This window comes from Danio rerio, chromosome 5, assembly GCF_052040795.2.
Source record: "Danio rerio strain M-AB ecotype USA chromosome 5, GRCz13ab, whole genome shotgun sequence".
Classification (NCBI taxonomy): domain Eukaryota; kingdom Metazoa; phylum Chordata; class Actinopteri; order Cypriniformes; family Danionidae; genus Danio; species Danio rerio.
This window is the reverse complement of record NC_141025.1, coordinates 21,582,062-21,600,694: the sequence shown is the minus strand read 5'-3', so window position 1 is coordinate 21,600,694 and position 18,633 is coordinate 21,582,062. Positions and strand designations below refer to the sequence as shown.

Here is an 18,633-nt window from a genome sequence, read left to right as displayed (position 1 = left end):
ACATGCCCCTATACTGAATGTAACCCCAAACCAGGATTTTTCCTTCACCAAACTTGGGTCCACACGATTTTCAGATTTTCTGAGTATTTGTGATGATTGGGAAGATGTTCAACAGATGATTCATCTGGAAAATCTACCTTTTGCCACTTTTACAAATGATCAACTAAGTCAAGTTATTGTTCATCTCTCTTACACTTGGGATTGACAACAAGACTTTTGTCAGGAAGTGTTAGCTATTTATTAAATTTGTCCCTGCTATTGAAGGCTGATCAAAACAAAACTCAGACCACACATGCACAAAATTTTCATGCCATTTGCACATACGACAGACCCCCTCATTCTGAACAAATTGGCTCCTTAGATGGCTGCTGTCAATAAAAGGATAGTGGCCTTAGGAGCGAAGTTGCCCATCCCTGCTGTAGGTCAATAATTAGCAAATAAGGTTGAACCTTAGCATTTGGCAAACAGGGTAATTTACAAAAAGCTGGACAATCTTCGCATGCAATAAGTGAGTCTAAAGAAGCTTGCAGTTTTAACAAGATCGGCACATATTGTTGGTGCTGACATACAGTATGTGTTATAAAAAGCAAGATTTGAATGCCAAGTTAATTTCTTAAATGTAAAAGCTCTTTTTCACATTTGAATTTATATGATGATCTTACAAAAAATATTTAAAGTTGGCATGAAGTCAAGATATACTCTTATTTTTATAATTCTTTTTATCAATCATGTATCTGTGTGCTTCATTATTTTGTAAAACTTAATTTGCCTTCATAATATTTTATGAAATACTTTAACCTTCATATCACATGTGTGTTTGGGGGGGCAGTGCGACTCGAGAGAATGTAACGTCCCACAAAGATATAAATAATATAATAAACAAATTGTATAATTGATTTGAAATATTTCTGTATTGAGATAATAATACGGTAATCATCATCATTATCATCATCATAATCATATTCATATTCATGAAAAAGTGCAGTAATCCATAAAAAAAATAGATGGCCTACTTACTATGCTGTGACAATATTTTCTTTGGTGTCAAAAGTAATACGATCAACATGAAATGTTAGCAGTTACAGCATATAAAGCACAATCCAATTATATTCAAGTCAATATTGTATAAATGTGAGCATTAAAATCAAGTGTCTATAAAATCATTCAAAAATTAAAATCAGTCTGCTCTAATCTTACAGACATTTTCTCATGGGTCAACTTCTATTCTCTCCTTCTCTATTGCCAAGACAATTGTAATGATACACCTAAGTTAACATACAGTATAAAATGCTATATTTATATTTTATCTATTACAGCAGCAATAATAAAAAAAAATACATATCCATATATTTTTTTTCTGCACGGCCACTGAGTTTCAAATTATGGGTTGAACTTCAGGTTTGGGGAACTTCCATTGAAAAGAACTGAAACAAATCTTTTTTTTTTTTTTTTTTAAGGTTGTGCTACCACAATCCAGATAAAAAATACGACGTAGATTCGACTTAATGCTTTATTTTTACCCATCCTGAAAAAAAGTGTTGTTCTTGGTATTTTAATGTGACATTAAAATTAACAAAAGTTATTTCTTTCACTACAATGCTTTGAGTCCCAGACTCACATTCGTTTGCTTGCTCTAATGTATTTATATAACAATTTTACAGTTTTTTTATGATCTGAAGTGTTGGTTTGATTCCTTAAGCATGAGAAATGACCAGCAAGTAAACAGACCGTACTTAAAATGGAAACAAAGAAGTATTATTGTTTTGTCGTTAGTGTTGTCAGAAAACGTACAACCTAATTCGGTGGGACTTTTATTTTGAAAACGCAGGCGCCAAATTGTTTACGTTACTGTGCAACAACACCACGAGGCACGATCAAACTCGCCTCCGGACGCAAACTGCATGATTTACAGATGATACATTTATTCATCTCCACGATGAAGAGACATAAGGTATGTTATGTATTTTGTTTATATTATATATTCGTATTTTGTTTATATTTTGTTTATATTTTATATATTTTATATATTAGTATTTTGTTTATATTATATATTTGTTTATATATATATATATTCCAAACTTTGCATTGGTACTGAATAATCTAATGTATATGCATAAATATATTATTGTAAAGCATCCTGTAGAAAATAATTATATATATAAAAATTATATATATATATATATATATATATATATATATATATATATATATATATATATATATATATATATATTGCTATTAAGTGACTATAAAGTTTTAATCATTATTAAGAGGTTAAATTAATTAAAATGGCATCAGATTATGGCAGGTGAATGTTAATATTACTGTGGTTAAGCTTGAATTTAAGGCTTAGCCTGAAAGTTAGCCTGCCTGGACCAGGCTAGTTTCCCAGCAGAAGTTGCCAGAGTAACTAAGTTTGAACTATCGTAAATTTGATTTATGAAACCGAATCCGCCATTAATAAACCTTATTTACCAAAATAAGCCTGGTTTTTTCTGTAAGCTTGATTTATGGAATAGCCCCCAGAACCACACCGGATCACATTGAAAATACCCCCTCTCACCCACACACTACACTAAATGTTGTGCAGATTACACTACCTATTAGACTATGTTTTACTTTTGAAATGGGATATAAATTCATCACATTTGGCATTTTAAATTCTTTTAAACATAATTAGGTGCTGCTTGTCAACCAGACATTGTATTGTATGTTCTTGCTGTTAATTGCGGGAAAAAATTGTCTTTAAAAGTGTCATGATAAACTGCTGTGAGTTTAGCTGCGAGCATTGTGTGATGCGTGTGCATGTATAGGGGAATCAGATTTTGATACAACTTTCCTTCACCAGAATGGAGTAGGAGCTCAAAGTTATGTTTTGTTAAATAAATTACATATAAAATTAACATTTCAAAACCATCCTAAATCTTGTCAATCCACCAATGCCATTTTTTTTTTCCTTTACAAAAATAAATTAATTACGTAGACTATGCTTCTACACTTTTGTATGCTTTCATCTGTTATTTCATGATGTCTGGGAGATATCTGCATGAGAAAACTATAGTAACTTATAATAAACATGTTTTTGAACCTCATAGTAAAGTTTATCTTGTGTACAAATCCTTGTTAATGAATGCTACAGAATACTGTAGTATAGTAAACCGATAAACTAATAAATACTGTACCGTTAGTGTAAGCTGGTGCTTTGTAATGGCACCTATTAAATAAATTGTTTATTACTACAGTTGTGTTGTACCACAGCAACAATATAATTACTACAACAATTTAATTCAAGTAATCATCTATTATGCTTCCAAACACTACAGTATTTCCTATAGTATTTTTTCATGCAATTTTATAGCTTATACAGTACCTACCAATTCGATGACAGGCTAATATATTTTAGTTAAGAAGAAAACTCAGCCCTCTTCATGATATAGGGATTATGCCCAACATATGTGGTTATTTTCTATTCATATGTCCTTTAAAATATAGTATAAATCACAAAAGTAGGTACTTTCCTCTATGTCTCACATTCATTATTTTTTTTACTTTCTCCACTCCATCTGAATTTTGCATGTCACCAGAACCACGTGATTGAAAAAAAACATTTAATAGAGTAATAAATGAGCTTATAAAACCATTTCTGGACATTTTTTTTACTTACCTTAGCCATAAACCTATGTAGATGTCAGAGAACAATTTTACTTAATAAACCAATGCAGTATATGGCACCTTTAACATTGGGTTATCACAAAAGACTGTGGGCTTTGGTTTGCCAATTACTTGTTGAACAGTCAGCAGTGGATGCAAGCTGAGGGTGTTGAATCTTTGCCTTTGCAGTTGGTAATAAAGTGTCAAAAGCCTCTGTATTAGGGCCTTTATTATTTTGTATATAATATATATTAATAATCTCTGCCAAATTGTGCAAGTTGCAAATGTTCACCTTTATTCTAATGACACATTAATTGTGCTGCTTATATCGAGACGCAGGCTAAACTTTAGGTGGCTTTTGATGCTGTTCAGCAATCTTTGCTTGGTTTAAATCTTATTTTAAATACTGATAAAACAAAGTGTATGTTCTTTACTAAATCCAGAAAGAAGATATTAAACTCTTATTAATTATTGCAAGGCAAGGCACAGTCATTGAGTTTTTTTTTTTAACCTATAAATACCTTTGCACTGTCTTAGATGACAAAACTTGCTTCTGTTTTATTGTAAAGAAAAACTAATCTCTGTTACATTTCTGTTTGTTCTTAATCATAGATATATACACTAGATACCTCATACGAACCCTGAGCATGCGTCAATAGCGCCGCCAGTTTTGTACAGTGCTATCAAGACAAATGTCACTCAACTGCACTTGTCAAGACACTGTGCCAATCTGAAGATGCTTGACTTTAGCGCTGTGTACAGGTGTAGTAAAGAGCAAACAAAGAAAACGAAGCACGAAGGCAGAACATTTTAAGATTTAGTATTACATTTTTACAGTTTACACTTTTGTATGTTATGAACTTTTGTGCTTAACAAGTAATGTTATTGATGATAATACAGTCACTGCGTTCACCATAAGGCAAAGTAGCACAAACTTGCACTAAATACCAGGCTTATCCTAGTTTTGTTGAATAAAATAAGCCAACAATGTATATGAAATGTAACATGACGCTGCTGTACCAGAAACTTGTATTATTGTCGGCTAAGTTAATGAGTTTTTCATAATGGAGATTCATTAACAAACGAATCGCTCCCTGTTTTAGAATGAGAAGTAAAAGCAGGAGAGGGGGTATGTTTGAAGACATGGATTAGATCCAATTAAATTGGGAGGGAGGATAATACATTTCCATGCACACAAACACACACTCTTTGACTGCAATGCCCATGAAGTCACTTATCCATCGATGTAGAAAAGTAATATAAAATTATCATTTTCGTAATTTAAAAAAATATTTGCTTACTGACCATCGGGAAAACTCTTAAGCATAGATATATGCATATATGTGTATATCTCTGGCTCAGGATGGCCACTGTCCTCCACTGCACCTTGATCTGGCATTAATTTCTACTAGGGATGCAACAATCAACCGACTTAACCGATTTCACTATTAACCGCAGTTTAATTTGTCATGGTTAATTAATTGAAAGGCTTCTTAACACCGTGTTTCTGCATGGAACAAAACTGCTGCAACTGAGGGCCTACTCACACTATGCCATCCGTACCGTGCCCAGGCCCGTTTCCCGGATCGTTTGAGAAGTGTGAGTGCGCTGAATCGGGCTCAAGCACGGTTCACTTGGCCGGCCCTGGCCCGGTTGGAAGAGGTGTGCCTGAGCGCGGATCACTTGGGCTTTGGCGCGGTACGCTTGTGTGTGAGTGCGAAACGCGCCAAAGCCCGAAAGCGAGACGTGACTTTTAAGGGGCTGTTTCATATGGATTTATTAATCATTCTTATTGTTCAGTGATCGCAAACTGCCGTAGTTTATTAAAGACACAAACTCCTCACAGCATGACAGCTGCGCGCCTTCAGCAGACCTCCTCATTGCAGCAGCACGAGAGCTTTATGATTGTTTATGAGCGCCAAAAGTGGCGGATCTGTTCGGCAAAATATCTGACTGCGTTGTATATTCCTCCATTGACTTCCATTGAAAAATGGTAGTGCCTTTTAGACAGAGGTTCTGCAGTCTTTCATAGGGCAGTGCAAAAATATTAATATATCTAACTATCGCGATAATTTCTTTCACGATAGTGTATTGATGGTCCAACCTGAAGTATCGATTTTAGTTGTGCCAAACAACCTCCTCCTCCGCTCCAATAGATGTCGCTAACTTGCTATCAACAATACGCTAAGTAGTACGGTATCAGAAGCAAGCAAGAGTAAGCATGGTGGAAAATATAAAGGCACGTCCAGCTTTTAGAGCTTTGGTTTTAACACTATACCAGAGTAATGAATTAGACAAAAAATGCCATTTGCAAGCTTTGCAAATCTACCTTAAAATATTCAGGAAACAATACAAACTTGCGTTATCACTTAACAAGATACCACACAGATGAATTAGCGGCACTGCGACCTCAAAACGAAACCTCTTGATTCAAGGCAAACTACACTGGATAACATCATTAACAAGCTTCCGTCTACCTCAACTAACATTGCAGAGTTACTGAAAACTGCAAAGGAGGAATGGGGCATAAAATGGAAGGACCTGTCGTTGAACAGACAACACGTCAAACAAGACTGTAGCAGCACAGCTGGCAGTCATGTTGCATGTAAAATGTTTCACTTATTTTTCAATCAATTTACCTATGCGCGACCGGTTTTCACAGCAAAATGTTCACGATGCTGTCAGTCGCACTGTTAGTTTCTAATAGTTTACCCCATATTAGGGCACTGTTTTATGTTCCAGTTTTATGTTTACTTGATGCATTTAATTTTTGTTTTACTTGCTTTAATTTTATGAATTGTTTATTTCATTTATTTGTGACTTTAGTGGCATATACATTTTACTTAAGTGTTTAATAACAATATGCGTTTAATACATTTTAGTGAGTTCTCTGTTCAGTCGCACTGTGCAGTTCTAATGGATTGAAATGAATAGAAGATAAATTGCAATTGTAATTTTAATTGATCTGCTGACTTTATCAAGTTGTCAATCTAAAGACACACATACTAATACAAACTATTGCAATATATCACAATATTTATAACAGTATATATTGTATCGTGATATGTATCATACCGTGAAGCCCTTGTCAATACACAGCCCTAGTCTTTGACTACATTTGTTTTATTTAAAGGGAAATACTTAACTAATATGATGCTTAAATTTACATTAGACAAAACTATTTATTTATTTATTTTAGTTCGGTCATTTATTTTCAGTGTAAAATTATTACTTATGTTTAAATGCCAAAAGCATTTTTCACTTTTTTCCAAAGATGGATGGATTATATCACTGAGCAGTGATAAATAACACTTTAAAATATAAGTATTTTTCATGTGATTTAGTATTTTAAAATGGAAAAAAAAAAAAGCATGATAATCGTGATAACCGTGATTATTCCTCAAACTATAATCGTACAACCCTAATTTCTAATCGTTGCATCCTTAATTTCTACCCTGTACTAAAATGGCGGCTCTGTAAACACATTCCCTCCAATAGACAACAACAGGGCAGGCTACATCTAATGTAAATATCTATGGTTCTTGATTATGAGGATGAATGCATATACTCAATGCTTACATTCCTTGGATTCTGGGGCTTTGAGATTCTGCACAAATTGTTGAGTTCTCACACATCACTGCTCTTTCTATATGTAGGTGGGATGATCCTCTCAAACTATTCAGAGGCTTTTTCACTGGCAGATTTTTATTTCCAAGACCATTCTTAGATTCATTTCATCATATATCATATTTAGGGTTTTTGACAAGAAAAGAGGCAGGAAGCTATTGACCTTATTCTTCAATGCGGAAGTGCGCTCGTTTTTGCAATTCAGTTGCCTATGGGAGAAATTACAAGGAATAATAAACGGCAAAAACTGTCAAACTACTTGCTCTACAAACAAGTGTGTTCATGACAATACAGACAAAGCAGAATAATATAATGAGAAAATATCAGTTTGCAACATCAAGCAGTGTAACTAACTGTTTTTAACATCTAAATTTGAATGGAAGTGAATGAGACCTGAATTCATTCATTCATTCTTTTTTTTCGGCTTAGTCCCTTTATTAATCCAGGGTGGCCACAGCAGAATGAACCGCCAACTTACCCAGCACATTTTACACAGGATTTGCCCTTCCAGCCACAACACGTCTATGGGAAACATTCATTCACACACACACTACACTACACATACAGTACAGACAATTTAGCCTACCCAATTCACCTGTACTGCATGTCTTTGGACTGTGGGAGAAACCGGAGCACCCAGAGGAAACCCACGCGAACGCAGGGAGAACATGCAAACTCCACACAAATGCCAACTGAGCCGAGGGTCGACCCAGCGACCTTCTTGCTGTGAGGCGACAGCACTACTTACTGCGCCACTTCGTCACCGAGACTGGAATTCTTGAACTAAAAAGATTTTCAATCTCAAAGAATAAGGTCAATACTCTTCTTTCACAGAACATATTTGCTGACTGTACTTCAGGTAAAAGTGCTCATACACTTTTAAAAAATGGTGATTTGTGTCGAACAATTTAAGTTAACTTATTGGTTTTTACACATTTAAGTGGATTGAACATAAAACAATTAAGCTGTATATAGTATAGTATATTACTATAGTATTAGTATAGTATATTAGTATATTTTATATTTATTTTAAACCATTATATAATCTTATTATTTGTTATAATTTGTGTTAATATATTACAATGTGTATAGTCTTAAAATGCTTAAAAAATTAATAAAAAAAACATTGGTTTCATTAGTGTACGCTCTTTCAAGCCTTTTTAATATTCAACGGAAGAGAATAATGTACACATAATTGTACAATTTTTTAAAACTCTTGACTTAATATTTCGGTTAAATGGAAGTTACTCTTATAAGCTTTTACATAAACATACAAAACGCATACAGTAAAAAAAAAAAATGTCCTTCATTCTCTTATTTACATCTAACATCTAATTTTCTATATATACATAGATACCTCTAACTCACTTACTCACCCACTTTCCTTCAACTTATTCTCTGCTTTACACAGAGAGGACATGCAAAGTCCACAAAGAAAGCCTTCCTCTTCCAGCCGGGACTCACCAGTGACTTTCTTGGCAAACATTCTGACCTCTTAGCCACTGTGCCATATATATATATATATATATATATATATATATATATATATATATATATATATATATATATATATATATATATAAGTATTATGTCACCCTTTCAATGCAACAATAGTACATCCAAAGAGAAACAATACATAGAATACAACAAAAAATAAATGGCTGAATATTTTTTACATTAGCAATGCTTATTTTGGCAGTGTGTGTGGCTGCTAAGTGAAAACAATAAATGTGAAGAGGTCGAAGCAAAGGATGCTTTAGTCTTTAAAGAAACAGTTCACTTTCTAGCTGAAAAAACTGTATAAGGTATTCAGTATCAGTTTGCATACTATATATCCTATACTTTTATCATTTCTTGTTTTAAAACTTGCAACATCAAACCTCATTTGACTTCTAATTATTCAAGGGAAGGCTTTCCCCATCACTACGCCTATGATCCTCATACGGGTCGTGTATCATCCACTCCATTTTAAGGCTGCGTCCCAGAAATACATAAAAGAGTGGGCTGATAAAACAATGGCACATGGCAAGCATAGTAACTGCTGGCAGCCCATAATTCAGCATATCTAAGCCCAGGCTGTTGCTTACAGTGGCCTGAAGCATAGTTAAGAAAATTTGAGGAGCCCAGCACACAAAGTAGATGATCTTTATAGCAAAGATGATCTCTGCCTGCTTCTTGCACAATTTACATTTTCTTGTTTTTGATGCCACACAATAGCTGACAAATATTATCAAAGCTGGCAACAAAAGTCCAGTGAGAAATCGCATGACAACTACAGTCTGTAGCCTTTTGATGCCATCTGCAGTTTCTGAATTGTCGTCCAAATCATAGTCATCAATGCACTTTTTTTCTCTAACCTCTCTTGAAAACAGCGAAGGGCATGCCAGGATTGCTGCAATGGTCCAGGCGAATGAAATCAGAATGACGTTACAGTTCTTGCTCTTGTTGAAGCATGCGCTGTTTGAAAAAATAGAACTGGCGCTCCAGAGACTGAGCATGCTTGCAGTGGAGAACATGCTGCCGTAGGTGAAATAGGATGACAGCTTGCAGCTAACATCCCCATAATTCCAATTAAAGTCATTGTAAACATACAGGAGCTGAAACACGACAGATACACAGGAGGCTAAATGTGTTGCTGCCAATGCCATGATCCAAATAGCAGCTTTCGGGAGACTCTTGTGTTTGCAGCAGCCGAAGACAATGATGGAGAAGTTGAGGGTGATGCCATGGATGAGAATGATACAGTATATAATAAAGTAGGCCATCCCGACCTCATGACGGATGTCTTTTGGTATGGTTATGTTGATAGGCAGACTTACTTGGTTTTCATTGACGTTCTTATATTTCTCAATGAATATATCATAGTCTGTACTCTCAGTGCTATTTACAGACATCTTGTAAAGCCTGAAACAAAAGAAAACAGATTATTTCACTGATGAATGATACACTGATGAAGATGCACGGATAAAGATCTATTAGTTGTTCACTAATTTGCATATTCATGTAATGTTTAGTGCTATACAACACTAACAGCTGTATCTGTGTCAGTCAATTAAATAACATCAAACACAAAGGATTTCTAGACGATTTTTCTAGTAGTGCACTTGACATCTGATCACAGGTATACCTTGTGGTTACTTTTTATATTTCCACAGGTAAAACACTATCAAAATGTATCTAATCGCATCGTCTACATATGTTCTATCAAAATACATGCATATCGACAATCAACCGACTTGTGAAATGGTGAAATAAATAGGAAAATGTGCAAAGTACAGTGTGCTGTTGATGTGCTGTTTCGATTTGTCCACTAGATGGAGGATGATATACAGTTATATTTCTTTTTTCCCTTAATGTTGTAAATTTAACGGTAAACTCTATTAACTTATAAGATGGACTTATAATCATGCATTATTAATATTAGTTATATAAAGATAATAGATAAAGGTTTAATAATTGATATTCAATGTTTTCACACAAAGCCTAAAAAACACAATTAAACTGCAATTGAATTTTTTGTAAAAAAAAAATTAATAAAAATACAGTTGGATTGGTTAGACAATGTATCAGATGGGGCTTGATATCAGCTTATTAACATTAGATATGCAAATATATAAATAAATCGAAATCAATCAAAAGATTCGAAATACAAACATACAGTTGCACACATGCAAGGTATACTTTACAAAATTGCCAGCATGTGTTTACCAATTTAAAGAGTATAAATAACCCCTAGATAGGTCAAATGTTGCAGCATAAACAAAAATGTGTCTCATTTACTGTGAGGCTTCATGAGATAAACTTACATTATCTCATGAAACCTTATTGTAAAGTGTGATGCATTTTTTTACATGTACTAATAATAAACAATACTTGTTCTCGTAATTAAAATTTAATTTTAGTTCAACATTTACTTAAGTATTCTTAACATCAGAACTCATGCTTGTTAACATTAAAGCACCGTGAGTGAACATGAACTAACAATGAAAAACTTTATTTTCATTAACCTAACATTAACTAACATGAGCAAATACTGTAATAAATGTATCGTTCTTTGTTTGTTCATGTTGGTAAATGCAATAACTTTCATTAACTAATGAAACATTATTCCAGTGTGTTACCCGAAATTGCACAAAAAGAATAAAATGCTGGATTTAATCGTGTTAGTTAAAAGCATATGTTTATGCCATGTGAATCTGTATGTGATTAATTCTCTCTTCAAATGGTGCAACAGCATGCAATGCTCTACTGTTAAATAAAGTCCTCAAACATAAATACCTTATACAAATATCTCCTGTTATTTCAGTTACAGGGTAATTCTTACACTTTGGTAAATGATTGATGCATTTAAATACCTTACAATATACTGTAATCTGTGGAAGTCATTAGAGACACTACTAGAATACAAAAAAAGCAATGCTTGCAAAACAGCACTGCATGCAGGAAAGGCATGTTTTACTGTTTTTTTGCACACCAATTTAAATTTAAAATCAAATGACATCTGCATGCTTGCAAAAAGTTCTTGATCTGAATGATTTTTATTCTGCATATTTTCTACAAAATGTTCTTACCTTTGTTAGCAAAAAAAGCAGAGTGAAGAAAATCAGAAGACTGTGTCCTTCTCAGAGAATCGTCTGCTGAATGTGAAAGTAAAAAGCTCATTGAGTATTTAGGTTTCTATTTTACAGTACAGCCCACATCATTGCAATTTGAGCTGCAGAACATGTTGGACAAAGTCCACAAGCAGTCAAACTCTCATTGGAATAAATCTGTTACGCAACCACTGTTAAACAAAGACGTGTTATATTCTGCAAGACATTTAATGTTTCAAAAAACTGCCACCTATAAAAACAAGTTTTTAACAGCAATAGCTCCATCAGACTGTATATACTGCAGGAGATTATATATAGCTGTCTTCAAGCACAGTTCAGCAGGCTGAGGTCTTGTGGGGAAAATGGCCAAGCTAGATTAATATTAACAGCCAAATTCCTTAAAGCATCTTCATTATTGTGATGCCTGAGGAGACATAAAGAGATCACAGAAACAGAATGTAAAAAAAATGGAAAATCGCAATGTCCCATGCACCACCTACCCAAATGTTTTTTTGCTGTTGGTGCAGTCTACTTCGGGATACTACAAAAACTCTGTTCAGCCTCCCCCGTCCAAGTATCTCATGAATAGTTCTAATGTTTTAGAAAAATTAGAGGAATTTTCTCGTTCTGTAATTAGTATTGCATTCCTTTTACAGTATAATGGAGTGTCTTTGTAAGTTCACTTGAGCCACAGATTAAAAGAGGGAAAATACTTATTTTTCCAGAAGGGTACAATAAGTTTTTGGCTGTTTTTGGTTAACCTTTTGTGTGTGTGTGTGTGTGTGTGTGTGTGTGTGTGTGTGTGTGTGTGTGTGTGTGTGTGTGTGTGTGTGTGTGTGTGTGTGTGTGTGTGTAAATAATTCTGATCATAATAGTTTTAATAACTCTTTTCTAATAACTGAATTATTTTATTTTTGCCATGATGATCTTTTTCAAGACACTTCTATACAGCTTAAAGGGACATTTAAAGGCTTAACTAGGCAGGTTGGTGTAATTAGGCAAGTTATTGTATAATGATGGTTTGTTCTGTAGACAATCGAAAAAAGTATCTAGTTTAAAGGGGCTAATAAATTTGACCTTAAAATGGTTTGTAAAAAAATAAAAACAGTTTTTATTCTAGCCAAAATAAAACAAATAAGACTTTCTCCAGACAAAAAAATATTATCAGACATACTGTGAAAAATTCCTTACTCTGTTAAACATAATTTGGGAAATATTTTACAAATATAATAATAATTTTTTAATAATTCTATTACTTATAATAATTCTGACTTCAAGTGTGTGTGTGTGTGTGTGTGTGTGTGTGTATGTATATGGTTCAGATCTTTGGACACACCTTCTCCTTCAAAGAGGTTTCTTTATTTTCATTCACTCATTCATTTTCTTTTTTGCTTAGTCCCTTTATTAATCTGGGGTCGCCACAGCGGAATGAACCGCCAACTTATCCAGAATATGTTTCATGCAGCGGACACCCTTGCAGTTGCAACCTATCACTGGGAAACACCCATATATTCTTATTAACACATATATACTACGGACAATTTAGCCTACCCAATTCACCTATACCGCATGTCTTTGGACTTGTGGGGGAAACCGGAGGAAACTCACGCTGTACACACTGTAGGCATCAAAACTATGAATTAAGACATGTGGAAATATGTACATAACAAAAAGTGGGTAAAACAACTGAAAATATGTCATTTTCTAGGTTCTTCAAAGTAGCCACCTTTTGCTTTGATCACTGCTTTGCACAATCTTGGCTGTTCTCTGACACCTGGGGCTCTGTAACACTTTATTTGTCAAATAATTAAATTGATTAAACTAATTTAAAGCCTCTGACTGATGTTTTAGCCTGGGAGAACCAGGAAAAGTCCAACAATTTGGGGGCTTGTCCGGGATACGTCCCAAGGAGGCTGCTGGGCATTAACCCAGAACTGGAAACTTCAGATAACTCCTCATCCAACACAAGAGCCGGCTCTAAAACAAGGTAGGCAGACACCTGTTTATACAAAGATTCTGCTATTTGCTATTGACAAAAGAGAAAGATACGAGCTAAAAAAAGGTTCAAATTTAGTTTAAACAACCAAGACAGGATTGTCTTTCATCTGGTGTCCAAAAAATAAATGCGCATTTTCAAAAAAACACAGACCCTGGTGCTTTTAAAAATCTTCGCCAAACAAAAGTTTTCAAAAACGTGTGTTTCAATTACCTCATACTGCCTTTTTGTGTGGACGAATACCCATGTTTGTGTGGACAGCAGGTTGTGACTGATGTCAGTTGTGATTTTGTGCTTTTCTTCAGCGATTCTGTTTTTTAACAGCAGGAGTTCATCATTCTCTGTTCACTCAGAACTTTAATTTTGCTGCAGTGTTATTTTAACTCTCTTTCTCTTTTGTTTTTATAAGCGTAAGCTCTTTTGAGCCTTTTTACTATTCGATGCAAGAGAATAATGTAAAGAGAATAATGTACACAAAATTGTAATTTTTTATTTTAAAACTTGACTTATTATTTTGGTTAAATGGTACATAATCCTATAAGCTTTTACATAAACATACAAAACACATACCGTAAAAAAACATGTATATTCCTTCATTCTCTTATTTACATCTCTCTAAACATACACATATACTGTATACCTCTCACTCACTCACTTTCCTTCGACTTAATCCCTACTTTACACAGACAGGACATGCAAAGTCCACACAGGAAGGCTTCCTTGTCCAGCCAGGATTCACCAGTGACCTTGCTGTGAGGCAAACATTCTAACCTCTTAGCCACTCTGCCATAATATATATATATATATATATATATATATATATATATATATATATATATATATATATATATATATATATATATATATATATATATATATATATAACATAGATATATATATATATATATATTGTGCCTAATGAAACTATTATTTCACTCCTGCAATGCAACGATAGTACATCCAAAAAGAAACAATACATAGAATACAACAGAAAACAAAAATGGCTGAATATTTTTCCATTTGCAATGCTTCTTTTAGCAGTGTGTGTGGCTGCTAAGTAGAAAGAGTAAATGTGAAGAGGTTGAAGCAAAGGATGCATTGGTCTTTAAAGAAACGGTTCACTTTTTAGCTGAAATAAATGTATGCGGTATACATTATCAGTTTGCATACTACATATCCTATACATTTATCATTACTTTTTTTTAAACTTGCAACATCAAACCTCATTTTGCTTTCTATACTTCAAGGCAACTTTTTCCTCATTATCATTCTGATCATCCTTATGATGGTGTGTGTCGTGTATCACCCACTCCATTGTAAGGCTGCATCTCAGAAACGGATAAAAGAGTGGGCTTATAAAACAGTGGCTCATGGCAAGCATAGTAGCTATTGGAAGACCGTAATCCAGCATATCTAAGCCCAGGATGTTGCTTACAGTGGCCTGAAGCATAGTCAAGAAAATTTGTGGAGCCCAGCACACAAAGTAGATGATCGCTATAGCACAGATGAATTTGGCCTGCTTCATGCATGTTTCACATTTCTTTGTTTTTGATACCACATGACAGCTGACAAATATTATCAAAGCTGGCCCCAAAAGTCCAGTGAGAAATCGCATGACAACTACAGTCTGTAGTGTTTGGATGCCATCTAAAGTTTCTATATTTTTATAAAAATCATAGTCATCAATGCACTGTTCTTCTCTGACCTTTCTTGATAACAGCGAAGGGCATGCCAGGATTGCTGCAATAATACAAGCGAATAAAATTATAACGTTACAGTTTTTGCTCTTGAAGCATTCGCTGTCTAAGAAAAAAAAACTAAAGCTCCAAAGACAGAGCATGCTTGCAGTGGAGAACATGCTGCAGTAGGTGAAGTAAGATGACAGCTTGCAGCTAACATCCCCATAATTCCAATTAAAGTCATTGTGAACATACAGGAGCTGAAACACGACAGATACACAGGAGGCTAAATGTGTTGCTGCCAGTGCCATGATCCAAATAGCAGCTTTCGAGAGGCACTCATGTTTGTAGCAGCCAAAGACAATGACGGAGAAGTTGAGGGTGATGCCTAGGATGAGAGCGATACAGTATGTAAGAAAGTAGGCCATCTTGATTCCATGAGGATATGTGTTGGTTTTGTTGACAAATTGAATTTGAGGTATTTCTTCGAAATTGTCAGTTCTTGTGAAATTATAAATAATTGCATCATAGTCTGCATTCTCAGAACTATTATCAGACATCTTGCAAAGCCTGAAACAAAATGAAACAGATTATTTCACTGTGAATAATACACTGATGAAGATGCATAGATCTATTCATCTATCTACTGCTACTAATTTGCATATTCATGTGATGATGAACACATTTGTAAACAATAGTTTTAATAACTTATTTCTAATAACTGATTTATTTTATCTTTGTCATGATGACAGTTAATGATATTTGACTAGATATTTTTAAAGACACTTCTATAAAGCTTAAAGCGACACTTAAAGGCTTAACTAGGTTAATTGGTTAACTAGTCAGCTTAGGGTGAATAGGCAAGTTATTGTATAACGATGGTTTGCTCGGTGGACTGTCAAAAAATTATATATAACTTAAGGGGGCTAATAATTTTGACCTTTAAATGGCTTTTAAAAAATTTAAATATGCTTTTATTCTAATCGTAATAAAAACAAATCAGACTTTCTCCAGTAGAAAAAAAATTATCAGACACACTGTAAAAATGTCCTTGCTCTGTTATACATCATTTAGGAAATATTTAAAACAGGAAAACAAATTCAAAGAGGGTTTAATAACTCTGACTTGAACTGTAGATCAGTGGTTTATATTAGATTTATATTTTATAAATGCAAATTGTGTCACTGTTTTGGAGCACACTAGCTTTTAGACATCCCTAAAATTAACATGCTGATTGTAACATTTAGGAAAAATTATTTTAATTTCACAGGGCATGCCGAGTCAGAAGGCAGCGAAAAAATGTATTTATGCTGGAGTCACACAAAATGCGAAGTATTTGCATGTAGATTAAATACAAGGTCAATGCAAACGCACACACAGAGGCCAATTTATGTTGAACGATGTAAAGCAGGGGCGGCCAGCCCTGTTCCTGGAGAGCCACCTTCCTGCAGATTTCAGTTGCAACCCATATCAAACACACCTGCCTGTAATTATCACGTGGTGTTCAGGTCCTAATTAAATGGTTCAGATTTGTTTGATATGGGTAGCAACTGAAATCTGCAGGAAGGTGGCTCTCGAGGAACAGGGTTGGCCGCCCCTGATGAAAAGGATGTGGACACATTAGCCATCAACTGGTAGAATTCACATCAATCTTCCTCAGTTGGTGTGAACCCAGCCGTGTTGTCCAATCAGAAAGGAGAAAATATGATGTCGTGAGGCAAAAAAGTCTTTCGTCACCACACTGTAATGAATGTAGGCTTTCAAAATCTCCTCCTTTATGCAAAGTATTTGTCAACAAACTTATTCTGTTAATGAAGTCTCTCAAAACTGTAAAAAATATAAAACGATAAAAAAATAAAGCTTTGTCTATTATGAATCTGAATGAGCTATTATGAATCTATTTTGGCGTCTTGTGAATGTCTGCCATTTGTTTGTTTGTTTGTTTTTTTCAATTATCTATGGAATTTTAGTTTGTTGCCTGTTTTTGCTGTATTTGTAAATTTACTAATGCATAATTAAAAATAAAAATACACTGTAATGAGCTATATGCTCACAGACTTTTAATTTTCAGCCAGGCGATCTTCACAGCCTGTTAGATATATGATATGAAGAGGGTCTCAGATTGGACAAGAAGCACTGCATTAAATTCAGTTTCTCTCCGTCATGTCTTTAAAATATAATAGTTTTTTAGTTTACTAAATAATAGTTTATTTTACCCCAGTATTTTCAATGGAATTTCTGCATTAGCCTGTTGCTACTGACTGCGCTAGAGGTCTTTCATCTCGTTTTACGCTTAAATGGATGCTTAAGTCTATTTAACTGACTGTATTGTAGTTACATTACAACATTGATGCTGTAAACAACCTTGAAAATAGTCACATTAGGCATTCACTGGAAGTTTATCATTGGCTTAAAAACTAGCTGTACATAGAGCCCATTGGAGTTTCTAAACATTTTTACCCTGATCAAAGTTTTTAGAACCTTTTGGTTTCAGTCACCCAAAAACCTGAGATTTGAAAATACTTGTGTTCTTGTGAAGACGCAGACTTAACCGATAAGCAAGGTAAATGACTGCTTAGGGCCCCCTGAGATATTGGGCCCCGAATAAAGACCTATACATTTCTATCATTTATATATAACACTTTTCTATCATATGTTGTATGTTGAGGGTCTAACAAATAAAATGTCAATACTTATTTCATCTAGAATTTTTGTACTTTTCTGAGAAAAAGTCATTAATTTAATAAAATGTATAAATAAAATAAATTATATAATTAAAAATAATAATAAACTAAATTAAATTTAACAAATGAAAAATGAAATTGAGTTTTCTCATAATGAATTAAAATATAAATTTATTTAAATTAAATTATAATCCAGAGTGCATATTTGGACTGTGCAGGCGGATTAACCCTAGAAGAGATGTTTACGGCCCTGTTGTTATCCAGTAGATGGAGGAAGATATACGGCTATATTTGTTTTTCCTTTTTGTTGTGACTTTAATTGTAAACACATTAACATATCAGCAGTGGTGGAATGAGTACTGAAGTATCTAGAGTAAAAGTATCTGTTGTAAATATTACTCTAA

The 18,633-nt window shown here is 34.1% G+C and overlaps 3 protein-coding genes and 1 long non-coding RNA gene across 4 annotated transcripts in view; 1 reads left to right on the top strand and 3 right to left on the bottom strand.

Moving 5' to 3' along the window:
- Nucleotides 1–18,633, bottom strand: part of sgsm1a (small G protein signaling modulator 1a) — a 766,057-nt gene that overhangs the window by 118,185 nt on the left and 629,239 nt on the right. The gene's annotated exons all lie outside the window — the stretch shown is intronic.
- LOC147843936 (uncharacterized) lies at nucleotides 1,839–14,651 on the top strand. The gene is made up of 3 exons (XR_015491098.1): nucleotides 1,839–1,951; nucleotides 13,722–13,857; nucleotides 14,553–14,651. It is a non-coding gene; the product is annotated as an uncharacterized LOC147843936 (long non-coding RNA).
- LOC795147 (chemerin-like receptor 1) lies at nucleotides 9,018–12,010 on the bottom strand. The gene is made up of 2 exons (XM_087253369.1): nucleotides 11,850–12,010; nucleotides 9,018–10,182 (listed from the first exon to the last, which is right to left on the bottom strand). Exon 2 carries the CDS (start codon nucleotides 10,170–10,172, stop codon nucleotides 9,171–9,173), a length of 1,002 nt encoding a protein of 333 aa, XP_087109495.1. The 5' UTR covers nucleotides 10,173–10,182; nucleotides 11,850–12,010; the 3' UTR covers nucleotides 9,018–9,170.
- Nucleotides 14,985–17,419, bottom strand: LOC147843935 (chemerin-like receptor 1). The gene has a single exon (XM_087253368.1). The coding sequence runs from the start codon at nucleotides 16,103–16,105 to the stop codon at nucleotides 15,083–15,085; it is 1,023 nt and encodes a 340-aa protein (XP_087109494.1). The 5' UTR covers nucleotides 16,106–17,419; the 3' UTR covers nucleotides 14,985–15,082.